This window comes from Canis lupus, chromosome 2 (assembly GCF_003254725.2).
Source record: "Canis lupus dingo isolate Sandy chromosome 2, ASM325472v2, whole genome shotgun sequence".
NCBI classification, from domain to species: Eukaryota; Metazoa; Chordata; class Mammalia; order Carnivora; family Canidae; genus Canis; species Canis lupus.
The window spans coordinates 18,115,400-18,133,289 of record NC_064244.1 but is presented as its reverse complement, the minus strand read 5'-3'; the positions used below and the strand labels follow the sequence as shown (position 1 = coordinate 18,133,289).

The 17,890-nt window shown below is 42.1% G+C and overlaps 1 protein-coding gene across 1 annotated transcript in view; it reads right to left on the bottom strand.

Annotated features, from left to right (window-relative positions):
• ST8SIA6 (ST8 alpha-N-acetyl-neuraminide alpha-2,8-sialyltransferase 6) overlaps window positions 1-17,890 on the bottom strand; it is a 138,761-nt gene that overhangs the window by 9,012 nt on the left and 111,859 nt on the right. Inside the window, exon 5 of the mRNA XM_025445373.3 lies at window positions 1,126-1,270. Coding sequence (XP_025301158.2) covers window positions 1,126-1,270 — 145 coding nt within the window. The remainder of the gene's footprint in view (window positions 1-1,125; window positions 1,271-17,890) is intronic.

Below are 17,890 nucleotides of genomic sequence, written 5' to 3'. Positions count from 1 at the left end.
AAGGTCATTCCATTTTTTACCAGACTGACTTGCTTAATTGCTTTTAATCCAATCATGAAAAAAAGACCAAGAGTGTATGTTTATAAGCAATGAGATGTTCTTCATGACAAAAATTCTCTCCAAGTTTGGATTTATATTTAAGAAGTTTATTCTTGTAATAATACTGTATCATTACTCATTAGTTTATTTAATGAATAGGTAATGAATACATATATGCACTGGGAAATGTTCTGGAGCTTGGGATACATCAATGAACATATCCCACAGAAATCCCTAAATGTGAGGTTATGCTCCCTGGCCACAATTTTTTTTTAAGATTGATTTATTTAGGGATCCCTGGGTGGCGCAGCGGTTGGGCTCCTGCCTTTGGCCCAGGGCGCGATCCTGGAGACCCGGGATCGAGTCCCGCGTCGGGCTCCCGGTGCATGGAGCCTGCTTCTCCCTCTGCCTGTGTCTCTGCCTCTCTCTCTTTCTCTCTCGGTGACTATCATAAATAAATAAAAAATTTTTAAAAAAAGATTTATTTATTTATTTTAGAGAGACAGAGCACAAGCGGGAGGTGCAGAGGATAAAGGAGAGGAAGAGAGAGAATCTGAAGCAGATGAGCCGCACATAGGGCTTGATCTCACGACCTGAGCTGAAACAAAGAGTCAGTCGCTTAACCAACTGAGCCACCTAGGCAACCCCACTGACCACAAATGCCTGGCATATTTACTTCCCAAAGATTAGCCACATAAACCCACAGTTCTTTGTGAAGGAATTGAGTCAGTCACCAAAACTGACAACTGGAAGAACCTTATTCCAGGTGAAAAATGGTCCTCTTCCCAAGCCCCAGTAATTACTATGCAGAAAGCCCAAGTACCTCATCTCACGCAAGGATGAATCATGAAGACTCAAGGACTCGGAGAGCTTATCATGTAAGATATAAATACCACTCCCCGAAGAGCCACTTGCATTCAGAACTGCCTTTTTAAAATGGACCACTATAACCATCTTTTATATCAAAGCAACATATGGTATTTTAATTCTAAATTAACTCCTCCATTAGTATAAGTTACAGCATAACATGGGAGAAAAGTCACCTGGAATGGTGACACAAATAAACCACAACAAATCTTTACTCACCACTGGAAACATATTAAAAATGTTCTCTCTAATTAGGATTTCGTTTTTGCTTTCCACCTCATAACTCATGTTGGTCCCAGCTGGAGTGTTATTCTGAGAAACAATGAAGTTTTGAGCAGCATCACAACAGGAAGCAAGTTTTGCTCTGCGAAGGATAAGAAAAAAAGTGAACCATGGGACGAGATTAAGAAACCAGAAATAGAGGCTACGATGTAAAATGCAAGAGGATTTTGCCATATTGACTTTCAGAAAGAAGAGAAATCATTCACATAGATGACATTTCTATCTCTTTCCACCCTAACTGGCCTGGACAGTTGAATGATAACCTAGCAGCATCAAAGAGCAGGGAATGGGAAAGATGCTTACGCTCAGGTAAGGACCCTCTCACCAACAGAAAATACTCATGAACATAATGGTTCACGTACAAAAATGTCCTCCTAATGATAATGTTGTAACATTAAAGAGAAAAATGACAGGATATAACATAATTATTTTATAATAATTATAAAGTACAGAAACTAAATTAAGGACAGTGTACAAATTGTCACCAAAGCAACATGTAGTCATTTACCAGGAGACAAGTCCAATGAAAAGAAGAATCATTCAACACAGTGATTTGTTTCTAGCTTTACTGATACAATTCGCGAGTGCAAATTATTTATATTTAAGGTGTACCACTTCATGTTTTGCTATGTTTATATATTGAGGAGTAATCACCACCACAATCAAGCTAATTGACATATCCATTACTTTACATAATTATCACTATTTTATTTTCTTTAGTGGTGATATAATTAATATTTATCCCTTTAGCAAATTTCAAGTATACAATATAGTATTGCTATCCACACACTACTGTAAATTAACATGGGGAATTTCTAAGCCAAGGGAATTTAAAGCTGCCATTTCTTATAGAAAGAATGTAATTTAGTATCAAGTTATGTTTAAAAACTCTTACTGTGGAGTGAAACATTATTAATAGAACATAGACCCAGTTAGGTCCTTCCAGGGATCATCAGGGCTTGCCCCTGACCTCTGGCAGGTTAATCTAGATCCACTCAGAATTTATATTTTGTTTACATAATTCTCCAGGTATGCAGATTCCACAGCATCACTGATAATTATTCTAGCGTTTAATCAACCTTGAAGTCAAGAGACCCTTCCATTTGCACAACTCACCTATCTCTTCACTTGAATCCATTTCCCTTATTATAGTTTTTCATAGAATCTCTCCATAAAAACACTTCATGTAATTGAAATGGTAATAATCAAATAATCACGCAGAACTTGAAGCTTTCAATCTAAGAGCATTTAGAGAAGTTCCTCTTTTCAGATTTTCTTCCTAGGACCAGTCTTCCATTACTATAGTCATCTTATTGCTCTTTAAACCTGTACTTACTTCTCCGTGTTAAAATACATATCAAACAGACTCTTAACTATAGAGGACAGAGGTTTGCTGGAAGAGGGGGAGGTTAAATGGGTGATGGGTATTAAGGAGGGCACTTGTGATGAGCACTGGGTGTTGTATGTAAGTGTTGAATCACAAAATTCTACTACCAAAACTAATATTACGCTATATGTTAACTAACTAGAATTTAAACAAAAACTTTAAAAAATATGTATCAAAGCTGGGTTCAACCACAGCACAAAGGACAGTGAATATTCAATGAACAGAACTGACACTATTGTTGCTGACATCCTAGATTCATAACTGGTCCTTCCCCATTTATTGGTTTTGGTCCTGGCGGGTATACCTTTGTACAAGTTCCTGTTGAATTTTGTCCTTTTGAAAAAATACAGTGCTCTAATCTGTCACAGTCATTTTGAATTATATTCCAGTCTTCCCAAATTTCAATAATCCTCAGGGTATGAGAAGCCAGTGCTGTGATATCATTTGTACCCTAAAATCAATATTTTCAACAATCCTTATCAGTTAACTTATTATCATTAAAATAGTACATTCTGGGCAGCCTCTGTGGTTCAGCGGTTTAGCACCGCCTTCAGTCCAGGGAGTGATCCTGGAGACCCGGGATCGAGTCCCACGTTGGGCTCCCTGCACAGAGCCTGCTTCTCTCTCTGCCTGTGTCTCTGCCTCTCTCTCTCTCTCTCTCTCTCTCTCTCTCTCTCTCTCTCTCTCTCTGTCTCTGTGTGTGTGTGTGGGTCTCTCATGAATAAATGAGTGAAATCTTTAAATAAATAATAAATAAATAAGTAAGTACATTCTTCTTAACTGAATTCTATCACCTGCTTATTATCCCTCTTTGGATTTCAGAGCCTACCGCGTCTTAAAGATAGTTTGCGGAGATTAACAAAAGGAAAAAATGAAAATGAAATGACGTGTAGGCAAAAACAGGACACTAAGTGGTTTTTTAATAATAAATTTGATCTCAACAACTCATGTGGCATACTGCGAATTCAGAAATCCTTATGTGTTTATCATTTTAAATATCTCTTTTATGCAACATTTTGAGCAAAGGTAATGGAATAAATTCTCATTTACCTTTGGCAAGTAGCTTGATTTCTCTAAAGATATTCAGTGCTTAAGAATATTACATCACCAACAAACACTAACTGCCGCGTCTCTCATGTTTTTCTTATATTAAATTTTTTTCTGAAATTACATCCTTAACACTGTATTATAACATTTTCCAACCTATAGAAAAATGTGAAGAATTGGAAGAGCACTTGAACAACTACCAGCTAGATTCTTCTGTGAACTTTTTTTACATTTGCCTTTATTGTGCATCCATCCATGCATTTTTGTGGTGGTGGTGATTACAATGCAAAGTCAATACAAAAAAAAAAAAAACAAAAAAACAAAAAACAAAGTCAATACAGATATCCGTACACTTCAGTCCTAAAGACCTTAATATGTAGATCATCATTTGTTTCTATTTTGGGGGAAATTTACATAAAATAAAATCATAAGCACATTTGAGAAATTTTGCAAAATGTGCACGACCTTGTAAAAATGTGCACAAACTCCTGAAAAAATACAGAATATTGCCAACCCCCCCAGAGAATCCCCTATATCCCCTCCCAGCCAGTCTCCAGCCCTCCCCACCTCTAGACGAGCACTTTTCTGATGAGTTTAATCAAAGATTAGTTTTGCCTGTTCTAGAATCTATATAAACAGAATCATATAGAATGTATGCTTTTCAGTATAAGTGCTCTTACAATTCATCTGTGTTGCTGGGTGTTACCAGTAGTTTGCTCTTTTTTCACTGCTGGACTAGTATTCCACTGTATGGATGTGTCAGAAGCTGTTTAGACATTGCCTTTGCACTCATATTAAAAAAATCACTATCAAAAATCAACGTGAAACACCTTATCACTCATAATAACCTCCCAGGGAAAATATCAGAATAGTTATGCAAAATTTCATTTCTGAAGCTTGTCTTAACTGGCCTATGGGACTTTTTAAGGCTTTATATTCAGTAGCAGAATTATAAAGTTATGTTATCACTTCCCAGCTCATCCATGTGGTAGAGACCCCTGTAACAGCCAGTGTCAGTATAAAGCTGAGGTACTTATGACACATAGAAGAAAATGGAATTTTATCTCTGCTATCTCATTTCCATCATCCCCAAACACAGTCGCTTCTAATCTTTGGGGACTCTAGAATCAACTAGTTATGTTCACAATAATGGGCACATAGCACCTTTCCCCTTGTTATATAAAAGACAGGAAACATTAAAAATAAAAAGGACACTATTGGTATGTGATGTATAACGTTATGGGTGGATTTGGGCCAAGTCAATGCCAAGATAGCTACTTCTGGGTCTGTGAGCATGTGTCCAGAAGAGATGAGTGTTTGAATGACTGGACTGAGTAAAGAAGACTGTCCTGCCCAGTGCAGGTGGGCATCATCCAATCTGTTGACGGTCTAAGTACAACAAAAGATGGAAGGCCAATCTGCTCTCTGCTTGAGCTGGGAAATCCAACTTCTCTTGTTATTTTTTTTAAATGTATTTATTAATGAGAAACACAGAGAGAAAGCGAGTGCAGCAGACACAGGCAGAGGAAGAAGCAGGCTCCACGCAGGGAGCCTGACGTGGGACTCGATCCCAGGTCTCCAGGATCACACCCCAGGCCAAAGGCGGCACTGAACCGCTGAGCCACCAGGGCTGCCCCCAACATCTCTTGTTGTGAGTCATCATGCTCCTGGTTCTCAGATCTTCAGAGAACTTCTTACACCCCTGCACCCTCTCCCTGAGTTTTGGGGCCATGTAACTCAGACTGGAACTTACACCATTGGTTTCTCTGGTTCTCAGGGCTCAGGTTTGGACTGGAACTATACCACCAGCTTTCCTGGATCTCCAGCTTGCAGATGGGAGACAATGGGACTTCTTAGCCTCCATAACAACTGTGTGAGCCAATCCTTCAAAATAAATCTCTTCCCATGTATCAAGATATATCCTACTGGCTCTGTTTCTCTAGAAAGCCTCGATACAGATACTGGTACTGAGAAAGGACGGGGAGTGCTGCTGAGAATACCTAAAAATACACAAATGGCTTAGGAACTGGATAATGCGAAGAATTTTAGAGCACTTGCTAGAAAAGGCTTAGATTTCCATGAACAGAATTTTAGAGGCAATTCTGTTAAGAGCTCAGGAAGAAAAGAGGAGAGCTATAGACAAAGCTTCCATCAGAGAATAGCTAAGCGATCCCGAGCAGATAGACATATCGACACATAAAGGCCATTCTGATGAGGACTCGGATGGAAATGAAGGAGATGTAATTATGAAAGGACAACAGAGAAAAGGCGACCCTTCTTTTAAAGTGGCAAAGAAGTTGGCTTTGAATTGTGTTTGAGCTCTAGTGTTTTGTGGAAGGTACGTGCTGAAACTGGATATTGAACTGAGGCGATTCCTAAACAAAATATTGAAGGAGCAGCTTAGTTCCTCCTGACTGCTTATCATAAAATGCAAGAAGAGATGACTTGAAGATGGAATTATAGTCAAAAGCAGGACTTCCAGTCAAAAGATCTGGAAAATCTCAGCCTATCCACATTGAAAAAAAAAAAAAAAAAAAAAAAACCAAAAACCTGAGAAAGTATGTTCAGGAGAGAACACTAAGAGTATGGCCAAGCATCTGTTTGATAAGGAGATTAGTGTGGGTGTGAACCACAGACTTAATCAGCCACCCAGCAGGAAAACTACCTCCTACCAGAGGAAGGAGACAGCAAGGAGCAAAGAAAGGCTGCTGGGTTGAGATTTTACCCAGCTCTGGGACCGCAGAGCTATTTGGCTGCGAACACACTCTATACTTCAAGATAAGGGAAGGATGACCCCAAAAATTATTCAAGCTATCGGGAACGCATCCTTGATTTCAAGAAGGGGAGACCTGTTTTCGACAGGTCAGATGGCCTCTGCTCAAAGCTGTGGGGGTGGGGCCATCTGGCAACAGGATCCCTGCCTGCATAGACCGGGAACAGGACCTCACCTCCCGCCCCAGTGAGCCTGAGAGCTTAAAACGTTTGTCTTGCTAAATTCTGTACTTGCTTGGGACCGGTCATTCCTCCTTTCCTGGTTCTCCATTTTGGAATGAGAATGTCTATCCTGTGCTGGTCCCACCAGGGTATTCTGGAAGCATATGACTTGTCTGGTTTCCCAGGTTCACAGCTGAGAGGAATTTTGCTTCAGGATGAAATGTACCTCAAGTTCACCCATTATCTGATATAGATATTTAGATTTAGAGGATATTTAGATGAGACTTTGAACTTGGAAGGTGATGCTGGAACCAGTTAAGAATTTGGGGGCTGTTGGGATGGAATGGATTCATCTTGCAAATGAGAAAGACATGAATTCTGGTGGACTGTGAGCAGAATATCATGGACTAAGCATTTGTATTCTCTCAAAACTCCAGTGTAGACGTCCTATCCCCGCTGTGATGGTGTTAGGAGGTAGGGCTTTTGGGAGGTGATCAGGGTTAAGTGAGGTCATGAGGGTGGAGTCCTTGTGATGGATGAGTACCCTTTTTAAGGGTCCTCAGAGAACCTACATCCACCCCCCCTCTGCTCTTGGCCACAGGAGGACAATAAGAAGGCTCTCAGTCTGCAACCAGGAAGAGACCCCTCACCAGAACTCAAGTGTCCTGGCACCCTGATCTCAGATTTCCAGCCTCTAGAACCAGGAGAAATAAATGTCTGCTGCTTATTAGCCACCCAGCCATTGTACTTTGTGATAATAGCCAAAACTAAGACACTGGAAAACATGCTCTGACCATGACACCTACATTGTCTGTCACGTGTCATGTCATTCCACGTCCACAATAGGAAATGTCCAACCAGGCCAGCATGCCATCATAAACTTGTAAAGCACCACACTCTTCCCAGAGAATTTTCACACCCGTTATATCACCTGATTCCCATGACAACCAGAGAGCCAGAAGATTACTCCCATTTCAGAGATGAGAAAACTGGAGTCAAGAGAGGTTAAGTGGCTTGACCAAGGCACCCAGGTGATAAATGACTCCAATCTATGTCTATTGACATTCAATTCTCTGCAATTTACACTACAGTATGTTGTAACTGGGGGGTCGTATTCTCACTTGAGCTTCTTACTTCAGGATGCTTTCTGTAAGGGCACCACCATAACACAGGGCTTCTCAAAATAATTCTGATAGTGCCTCACTGAAAACTTGCCCAGGCACAACTCAAAGGTGGCAAAAAATTTACATATAAGTGCTTCAAACCCTATATAGAGCTGAGACATTCAAGGCTCATGGTTTACATGACATACAGGGTCCCCCACAAGATCAAGATTAAAATGGTCCAGCCAACACACCCCAGTGTTTAGGGAAAAGAAACCCCCAGCTTGATGATGATCATACCTTCAGCAACTTCCTCCACAAAATCCAGTTTTCAGTTTCCAAAAGCAAAGACACTCCTCTCTGTGCCTAGTAAAGAACTGAGACCCTGTGTACCGCATGGAGTTCCAGAACTGAAAGAATTTATATAGCTTCAAAAGCGCTTAACTCTCAAGAAGCAGGTTGGTCCTGAAAGCATCGGGCTTACCATGTTTATTTAGCCTTCACCTATGAAGACGGTATCTGAAAATGCACAAATCACCTTTGTATCACAGTTGGTCCAGCAGATATACTTCGGAGAAAGGGATTTATATTAAAATTGCAGAAATTCCTTTTTCTTTTATGCTGCAGGTACTCAGTGTCTCCCTGGTTTATTTTATTTATTTTTCTGTTTTGTTTTTTCCTGTTCAGTTTTAGGTCTCAGGTCAAAATTCCTCTTCAGTTTTAAATGGGATGCTTCCTGGATTCCCATGAAATGTTAATTAGCGCCTCAGGCTCCAGAGTCCATACCGAATGCTAACAACCTAACTGTCCCAGCGCAGAGCTCACAGGCAGCTCTTCTGTTCATCCAAATCTCCAAAACTCATTAATGAGATGTGGTACAGGCAGGGTGAGACAGAAGGAACAAGCACTTTCTAGGGTTTAATCAAGAGCTACCTCTTTCTGAGATCCATGCTCTAAGATTCTCATATGGTCTGCAGAAAAGGAGTTGTAAAACCTGAAAGCCCATACAACTCCCAGAGACTTATTACCATCCTGATAGGTTCTCAGTCACATTTCTTTTCCTTTGCCACAACCACAACATGCTTGGGTCAAGTGATACAACGAATTCCTCTTTTCCTATGGATGTCCCTTTTTTTGAGCTTTCTTCTGTTCCTACTCTACTACATTATATAAATTCACTGATTGACCACTAATAACCATATGAAGCTTTTTAGTGCATTCTCACTAAATGCTAAATGTTCCACAGATATTATCCCAGTAAGCCCCTACAAGAACCCTACAAAATAGGGAGAGTTGATTCATTTTACAGTCGAGGACAACCCAGGCTTATAAAAGTTAGGAGGTCACACAGCACATATTCATTCATATTCATGTAGTACCTAGCTAGTTACTGAGATGCATGGTCTACACACTGGTGAATATAACAAACATCATCTCTATCTTACTGATGATCTAGAAAGGAAGAAAATAAATAGGCTTACAAAGATGCATTCGAAGGGGAGCAGGTTATGCACCTACCCCCAAATAGGCTGCTTTGGTACATTGATTATTTTGAGCAGCAGGCCCTTGATAAACAGCAAATGCAGGAAGTTTTCTTTGAACTCCCCTTATCTGCCTGAAGGAGCTCAGCTGTCATAAATCCCCTGCTGGACAGTTCCACCAACGAGGGAAGGTGGATTCTTATCACAGAAGAGGGAACTAGAAGTCAACAGTACATTCAGACAGACTCTGTCCTCAAAGGTCACACCTCCCAGTCTTCTATGAGCTCTCCTTTTTCCTACAAGTCATTTACTCTCTCTTATGAGCTCTACCTCCCTCCAACCCTTACCCATTAGGATGGGATCTGGGCCTGAATTCTAAGTCACCTGGTTGGGGGCGGGGAGGGAAATACTCATCTTTCCCTGGGAGTTTCCCATAGGGTCTCCATGTCAATAAATCTGTTTTTTCTTATTCATCTCTCATTTATTATGGGGGTCTCAGCCAAGAACTCAAAGGGTGGAGTGAAAATCCTTTCTCTTCCTCCACAAACTGTAAAACAGTAAGCGGTAAAGTTAAGATTCAGACCTAAAGTTCAAACCCTTACTATAGAGCTCGCTCTCAGGCCATTGCCCACAAAGTGCCATCATGTGCAATGCTCCCTACAAAGGAATTGGGGGACATTAAATAAGTAATATGTGTGTGTTTGGTTTTTTTTTTTGAAATATTTATTTATTCATGATAGACCTAGAGAGAGAGAGAGAGAGAGAGAGAGGCAGAGGAGGAGGGAGAAGCAAGCTCCATGCCGGAAGCCCGACGCGGGACTCGATCCCAGGACTCCAGGATCACACCCTGGGCCAAAGGCAGGCGCCAAACCGCTGAGCCACCCAGGGATCCCCAATATGTGTGTGTTTGGACCACATTTTACTACCCAATAGATTTTTTCTAGAATCCTCAAGTCCATAATTGGAAGCACATTTAAAAAACGTAAGAGAGCACTATGGGTTCAAATGGCCTCTATATCGTGTAGCTGCTGATGCCACATGATGTGACATCCCAGCCCAGTCTCCACACACATTGTCATGCCCTTGTGGGTGCACAGGGCTCTGTGTGTCTGGGTGTTTGTGTGTGGCCTGCGTGTGCAGCACTGTGGTGTGGGGGCATGCGGAAGGTGGGAGAGAAAGAATAATTTGGTATGAAAGATTGCAAATAAGTCATCCCTAGTCAGAGGCCTTTGAGGAATGACTAAGATTTACAGGTTATATATATATAAAAACTATATAAACTTATATAAACTATATAAACTTTACTTATTTTAGAGAGAGAGAGTGGGAGCAGAGGGAGGGGCAGAGAGAGGAGGAGGAGGAGGGGAGAGAGAGAGAGAGAGGGAGAGAAAGAGAGAGAGAGAGAGAGAGAGAAGCAGACTCCCCACTCAGCACAGAATCTGGTAAAGGGCTCTATCTAAGGACCCTGAGATCATGACCTGAGCCAAAACCAAGAGTCAGATGCTTAACCGACTGAGTTACCCATGTGCCCCTAAGATTTGCAGGTTTTAAACTAACTTCAGAGAACAGCACTGTGTAATAGCTTTCTGAAATTCAAATGTGATGTAAACAACATAATTACAAGAACAGTGGCTAGAAAAAAAGGAGAGAGACTCACTCTACTCGTGATGCTCAAAGTACACTCAGTGTGCCTGGATGTGTTGTGTCAACTTTGCTTTCAAAGGCACACTGAGAAGGCAGGGCCTGTCTGGAGGGAGTGGCTCTGCTGATGAAGGAGCTGAAATTCATGACAGGTGAAAAATGAACAATGTCCAGATTGCAGAAGGGCATATATGGGAGGGACTTAAGAGCTGCCTGAAAATATTATATGGACTCAAAAGGAATCAGATTTAATCCGTTCAAGTGTACGATCCAGAGTTAGGACCCATGCACAGAACAGTTCAGCACATATTCACTAGGCACTCATCAGGTGATGGTCATGAGGATTATAACTTACAAATCATTAAGTACAAATATGAATAAAGCATGACGGGCCCTGCTCCCTGGGACCTTACTTACATTAGGAGAGGCAGACATAAAACATAACTGGCATTTTGGTATCATTTCAATATCATACAGGTTGACATAGATGAGGTTATGATACATGCGGCAAGGAAGGGTACTGCAGCTGACTGGGGGAGAGGGGAAGATGGTATGAAGGTGTTAGTACAGTGCCTGGCACACAGGGAACACAGGGCAAATATGTGTTCAGTGAATGAATAAAAATAAATGTGCTTAGGAGGATGGTTGGCAGTGGCAGGAGGCTAGAGCGGAAGGCCAACTGGGGGTGCCTGGGGGCCTATGACTAGAGTTTGTTTAACTAAAGGTTAAAAGGGCCTCCCCTAAGCAAAAGATTTTAGGGTGCAAAGGGTAGGGGTGGGGTGGGGGGAAGATGTGAGATCTACTTAATGGGTGAGGCACTGACCAAGGTGGCCAGGAGATAAGATAGTGGTTTCACAAGAAATCATGGCAAATTCAATATCATGAAGATTTTCTCCTATTTTCATCTAAGAATTTTATGGTTTTGTCCTTAAGTTTAGGTCTTTGGTCTACTGTGTGTTAATTTTTGTATATGATGTGAGGAAGGGGTCCAACTTTTTTTCTACACACATGGGAATTCAGTTTGTTCTGCATCATTTTTTTTTTAACAGAATTGTCCATTTCCCCATTGAATGGTCTTGGCACCCCTCTCAAAAATCAATTGGCCATATATGTGAGTTTTATTTCTGGCTCTCTATTCTACTGCTTGTTATATGGCTGCCCTTATGCCGGTAACACAGCAAATACGTTTTACACATTACATTTAATCCTTATAATATTCTTTTGAAGTAGAGATTCTTATTTTTATTTTATAATTGAGGAAACAACCTCAGAAAAATTAATTCCCCAAAGGAATCACACAGCTAGTAACTGGGAGACTAAAGATTTAAACCCATCCAACTCCAAATACTGGAAAGAAAGTCAGTTCCTAGAAAGACATTTCTCTCTGGGGAATTGAACCCAAACAGTTAAAAGCACTGAAAGAAAATAAACTTACAACTCCATGGAGTTAGAAATCATTTCTTAAAAAAAGACAGTGGCTGTATGACATGGTATCTTCTAGGTCCTCCTGAACTCTTAACGTTCCCTAATGGCATTCTTTCATTTCATAAAAATTTGCCAAGAGCATCCTGTGTTCCCAGCACCATGCTAGGCCCTGGGAACATGTCGAGGAATGAAGGAGACTCTGTCCCTTCCCTTGTCTTATACCCTGGGACGGTAGAGTTTAGAACAAAAGCAGGAAGGGAATAAGGCTTCCCAGCAAAGCAATAAAGGTGACAACAGTTTGTTAACTATGTTGAAGAAGAGAAAACCCATCAAACACTGGGAATCTCATCTGCATTAAGCATCGCTGACCCACATGGGAAGAAAAACAGCAGGAGGTGGCAGGAGCAAAGGACAGGAGAAGCCTTGTATTCATAAGCTTCTAACTTTCTGAAGAATAGAACACTAATTAATTCAGAAAATATTTTTTAATCTTCAGTTTTTATATGATGGGTCGCTGTAGAGGAAAGGAGAAAGGCAATAGAGAAAGCACAGACCAAAACCATAAAGAAATCAAGAAAATTAAATCAAACACACAGGGAGCCCTGGTGGCACAGTCCATGAAGTGTTTGACTCTTGACTTTGGCTCTGATCATGAGCTCAGGTTGTGGGATCGAGCCTCACATTGGGCTCCACACTGGGTGGGGAGTCTGCTTAAGGCTCACTCTCGTTCTTTCTCTCTTTCCCTCTCTCCTACCCTATCCTCCCCCAACTTGCACCCTCTCTCTCTAATGAGTAAATAAAAATAAAAGAGACACATTAATGTGAAACACAGAGAAAAAACAAAAACAAAAAAAGCAGAGGGGAAGACACAGCCACACTAAAGGCCAGGACAAACGACCAGGACACAGTGACCCATCAAAACAGGGAGTGTGAGAGCCTGAAGGAGAGACAGCACGGAACGTGCAAAAATCCTGAAAAAAATCCCATCTGCCTTGGGAGGCAGGGTACTAGGTGGGGAACACTGCAGAACTATATCATGAAAAGTCTTATAAATAAGCAAAGGCGAACTATTGGGCTGTCTTCTATGGGAAAGGGTAAGTCACCAAAGGCCTTACTATATAAGGCAGTGACACTAGGACATAAGCATTTTCAGCGTCCTTGAGGAAGACAAACTGGGGGTCTGGACAAAGGTGGTGGGATCATGTGGGAGGATACAGCAGTGGCCAGGGCTGTAAGTAGTCTCCAAAGATGGCTGTCCTTGGTACATCCTTGTACCATATAGACACATTGCTCCTCAAGTCAAGAAAGTGAACCTAAACTCCTCCCCTTGAATCTGGGTTGGCCTTCTGACTCTCTAACTGAGAGAATGTCACAGACATGGCATTCTGGGATTTCTGAAGCTAGGTCCTAAACAGTCTTGTGGCTTCTGCCTGGGTCTCATGGAATGTTCACTCCCTGAACGCTTCCTGAGGGGATCCAGTCATCATGTTGTAAGAAGCTCCAGTCACATGTAGGGACTCCTCTGAAGGCGGCAGAGACAGCTGGCCTAGCTGAATGCTTACGAAGGCCCGAATCAAGCCCCAGCTGTGGGAGTGAGCCATCTCAGATGACTCCAGCTCCAGCCACCTCTGGACAGTGAGCGTATGGCCCTTGATTGAGAGCTCCCCAGCTGAGCCCAGTCAGCTCATGGTTCTGTGAGACTATCAAGTCATTGTTTCCAATGACTCCATCACAAGTTATGGAGCAGTTGATTATGCCACAACAAGTAACCAGAACACCAGTTAAGAGATAAATAGATGGTAGTTAAAAAATAATTAGAGTAGCTCTATCTGTTAGGGCTTTCCAGAGAAACAGAATCACCAGTCTGTCTATCCATGTATCTACCTGCCTACCTACATATGTATCTATCTAACTAAAGAAGTTTATTTTAAGGAATTGGCCCACCTATCTATTTAAAGAAGTTTATTTTAGGAAATTGGCCCACAAAATTGCTGGAGCTGGCAAGTGTATAATCTGTAGGGAAGGACCCAGGCTGGTAATTCAGGGTAGAGTGGCTACTAGAGTTTTGAAGTAGAATCTCTTCTTTTCTGGGAAACCTGTTTTCTGCTCTTCAGGTTATCAACTGATGGAACAAGGCCTGCCCACATGATTGAGGGTAATCTCCTTTACTTGAAGTCAACTGACGGTAGATGTTAAGCATACCTACGAAGTACCCTTGCAGCAACACCTAGACTAGCATTTGATTCAATGGTTGGATGCTGAAACCATTTATGGCCATATGTGTCCACTTAGGCAAGTGGACCCACATAAAGAACCAGACCAGGGTGGTGATGCGGAACAGAGGAAAGCAGATCAGCCTAAAACATGCTTCGGATGTGAGACTGCTCCAGTTTGGTGATTGATTGGAAGAGAGGACTAAAGGACAGGACATCAAGAGGAATACACAGGTTTCTGACCCTGGGAGAGTGGTGGTGCTTTCCCTGCCAGGGGTCCAGGGGCCAGCACCAGCCTTTCTATAATAAAGTGGCGACCTTTTATTATTTTCATTCATCCTGAGGCTCATTCAGGGAAGATGGGGTCACATTGCAGCAGGAGAACTGGTAGAAGGAATCTAGAAGTCAGCTGGTGAGAAAGCAGGTTTGTGAGGTCTGTGAAAACAGGAGAGCTGTTCGAGCAGCTGGCTGGCTTCTGATGTCCTTCTGAAGGAGGGCAAAGCTGTGACTTGACTGACCTTTCAAGGCCCCTGCTAGTCTTCTCATCACATGACTGGCCCCTGCCTTTTTTAAATTATCAGGTTTAAAGTCAATTGTGAATTACATAAGCGTGGAAAACACAGGTTCTAAAAATACAAAATCAACTGTTAAGATGAATGTTAAGAATTCTGAATATATTTTATTTTGCAGACCAAAAAAAAAAAAAAAAATCCAGGTCATTGCCTTTATGGTTCCATGCATGAGGAGAATGTAAAGAAGTCATTTATACCAAACCTTTGTTGACTTCTACTTGGTCAGATATTTTAAAAGGGAGAAAAAGGGAAGGTAAGAAACCTTTTTTTTTTCTTTTTCCGATACTGTCTGGTAACATATGTAAGAGCCTGAATTAATACCCAGCCCTGTGAAAACCAAGTTTTATCATCATAATGAGAATCAGCCTTATGTGTAAACGTGCTGACATGCTATCTATGAAGCACTTCCTAAGGGAAGTGCTCTCAGTATGTTTTGTTTACACCACTTTCTTTCCTATAAGGTCTCATCCTTTCTTAGTCTTGAATTTCCAAAGCCAAATCCTCATTGTGTGATTCAATGAAAAAGCAATGCACATGTATCACAAAGGGCTCCTTCTGGGCTAAGGATCGGAGTCTCTGTCCTGCACAGGTGGAAGGAGAGCTAAGAGGCCGGCTCAGCTCCCAGTCCTATAATGACTCTGATTCAGATGCACAAATGGGCCCTAAGTGCTCCTGGAAAGCCATGGAAGGCCAACCCACATCTCAGGCGCCCTTCCAGGACGGCACTTACGGCTCACTGTGGAATCCATTATCTTCTGCCTTTTTGGCTTCAGCCCCAAAACCCAGCTTCTGTTTCTGCCTGGTCTGGGGAACTGTACACTTATTCTCTTGCTTTTGGAGGGGCTTTTCTCCATATCCTGACTTTTCATCTCTGCCCTCAGGCTTCACCCAACAGATAAGAATCATCCAGTCCCACCCTGAGCTTGTCACCCATACCCATTGTCAATGGTGGTGGGGAGGAGGGAGGAGATAATCTGGAGGAAGGGGAGAACCTGTAACTCTGCTCTGCCTATCATCAGGCTGACTAATTCTCAGGCAACTCCGAGTCATTCCTGGTTAGACATCAGAGATGTTACCACGTTACCAAAGAGAGGGAGACTATTCATACAAAAGCAAGTCCTTTTCCGCTGCAAATAATGCACAGGGAGTTTATAACCTAGAAAGCTGAAGCTTAATATTTTCTGCTCTGTGTGACCTATTTTCCATCATGAAAAGATCAAAGAAAGTTCAAATAGAATAAACTAAATAGGAAATGCTGGTCCTTATCAAACACATGGGATAATCCACACGAAATGCATCACAAGAGCAAAACCGAGGCTTAAAAATGTTTACATGTCTCCCTAGGCAGAGGACTGGAACTGAAAGTATTCCAGCTTTACCACTACTCATTGGATTTGTTAGGTGTCTTACAAATGGCAAGAGTTTACAAGAGTTTAAGCTATTTTTAGTAGAATAGTAATTACAAGCTAGAAAGATATTAAACTGAAAGTAATAATAGCTATCAAGTATTGAGACTTTACCATATAACAGACTGTATTTTGCATATTGAATATTCATAAAAACTCACAGAGGAAGGTATTTTCTCCATTTGATAAAGAGACCGGCTGGGAGGAGTGGCTTAAGCTAAAAGTGATAGTGATGATGCCACAAATAACAAACTGCTCTAATGCTTCCTGTCAAAGGTGCCTTGAAGATACTCTAGTGGGAACTCAGCCATTCACGGGGGAGACCAAATTTAAAATAAAATGAAAGGCCCTGCGGAACAAACAGGAAAGGTCAATAATAAGATTCATGGAGCCAACCTGAAGCTGAGCGGGTGCTTCTGAGCTCAGGAACTGGACTACGCTTTCCAACCCCTAGTTCCTGTACTGAGCCTTGACCCATGTTTAGAACCATTGAGAAAGATTCTAGGATCCTCCTGATGAAAATATTTTCTGATCATTATTGCGCACTTTAGAAAATACACGGGTGATGGATTTGCCAGGTCTATGAAGTAATCACACCACACAGACCATGGAAATTCATACTTGTGATCAGTATTACAAAGGAGAATGCATTATAGGGCAGACAGCAGCAATGACCTGATCAGGCTGTTGAGGGAAGGTCTTCTTGAAGAAGGGATAATTGGTTGGGGATCTAAAAGATTAGTACACATGAACTAGAGGAAGGAGGACAGGCAGGGGGGATGGCTGGAAAGACTGTGGATGAAGGTACATGTGAGGCAGTAAAAGACGAACCAAGATGGAACAGAAAAGGTCACAAGGGATGTGGTGTGCAGTGAGGGTGAAAGAGTGCATAGTGGCCCAGCAACACAGGGCTTGGTAGGAGCAGTGGTGAGAGTGGCAAAAGCAAGTTGTGACCACAGATCATAGCCTGATTCAAAAAAAAAGTCCATGGGGATCCCTGGGTGGCGCAGCGGTTTAGCGCCTGCCTTTGGCCCAGGGCGCGATCCTGGAGACCCGGGATCGAATCCCACATCGGGCTCCCGGTGCATGGAGCCTGCTCCTCCCTCTGCCTGTGTCTCTGCCTCTCTCTCTCTCCCTGTGACTATCATAAATAAATAAAAATTAAAAAAAAAGTAAGACAAGAAAAAATCCATCTGGCTCTTGTGTCAAGAGGGGGGGGGTGGCGCGGTGAAGGACACCAGCATGGTGCATGATGGACAGGGTGCAGGTCCCTGCAGCGGTCCACAGGGGAGGGAACGATGAGGCCAACGGTGTACGCCCAGCCATAGTCAGTGCTAGGGCTCCTGCCGTGTGCCAGCAGGGACTATGTGCTCTCAAAAGAGATTCCCAAAATCCAATCAGGACTTGAGGGTGGATTGGTAGGGGGATAAGGAGGAAGGAGTTGAGAGAACAAATGGAATGGCACAGAAATTAAGTAGGAAGACCTTCCAAGG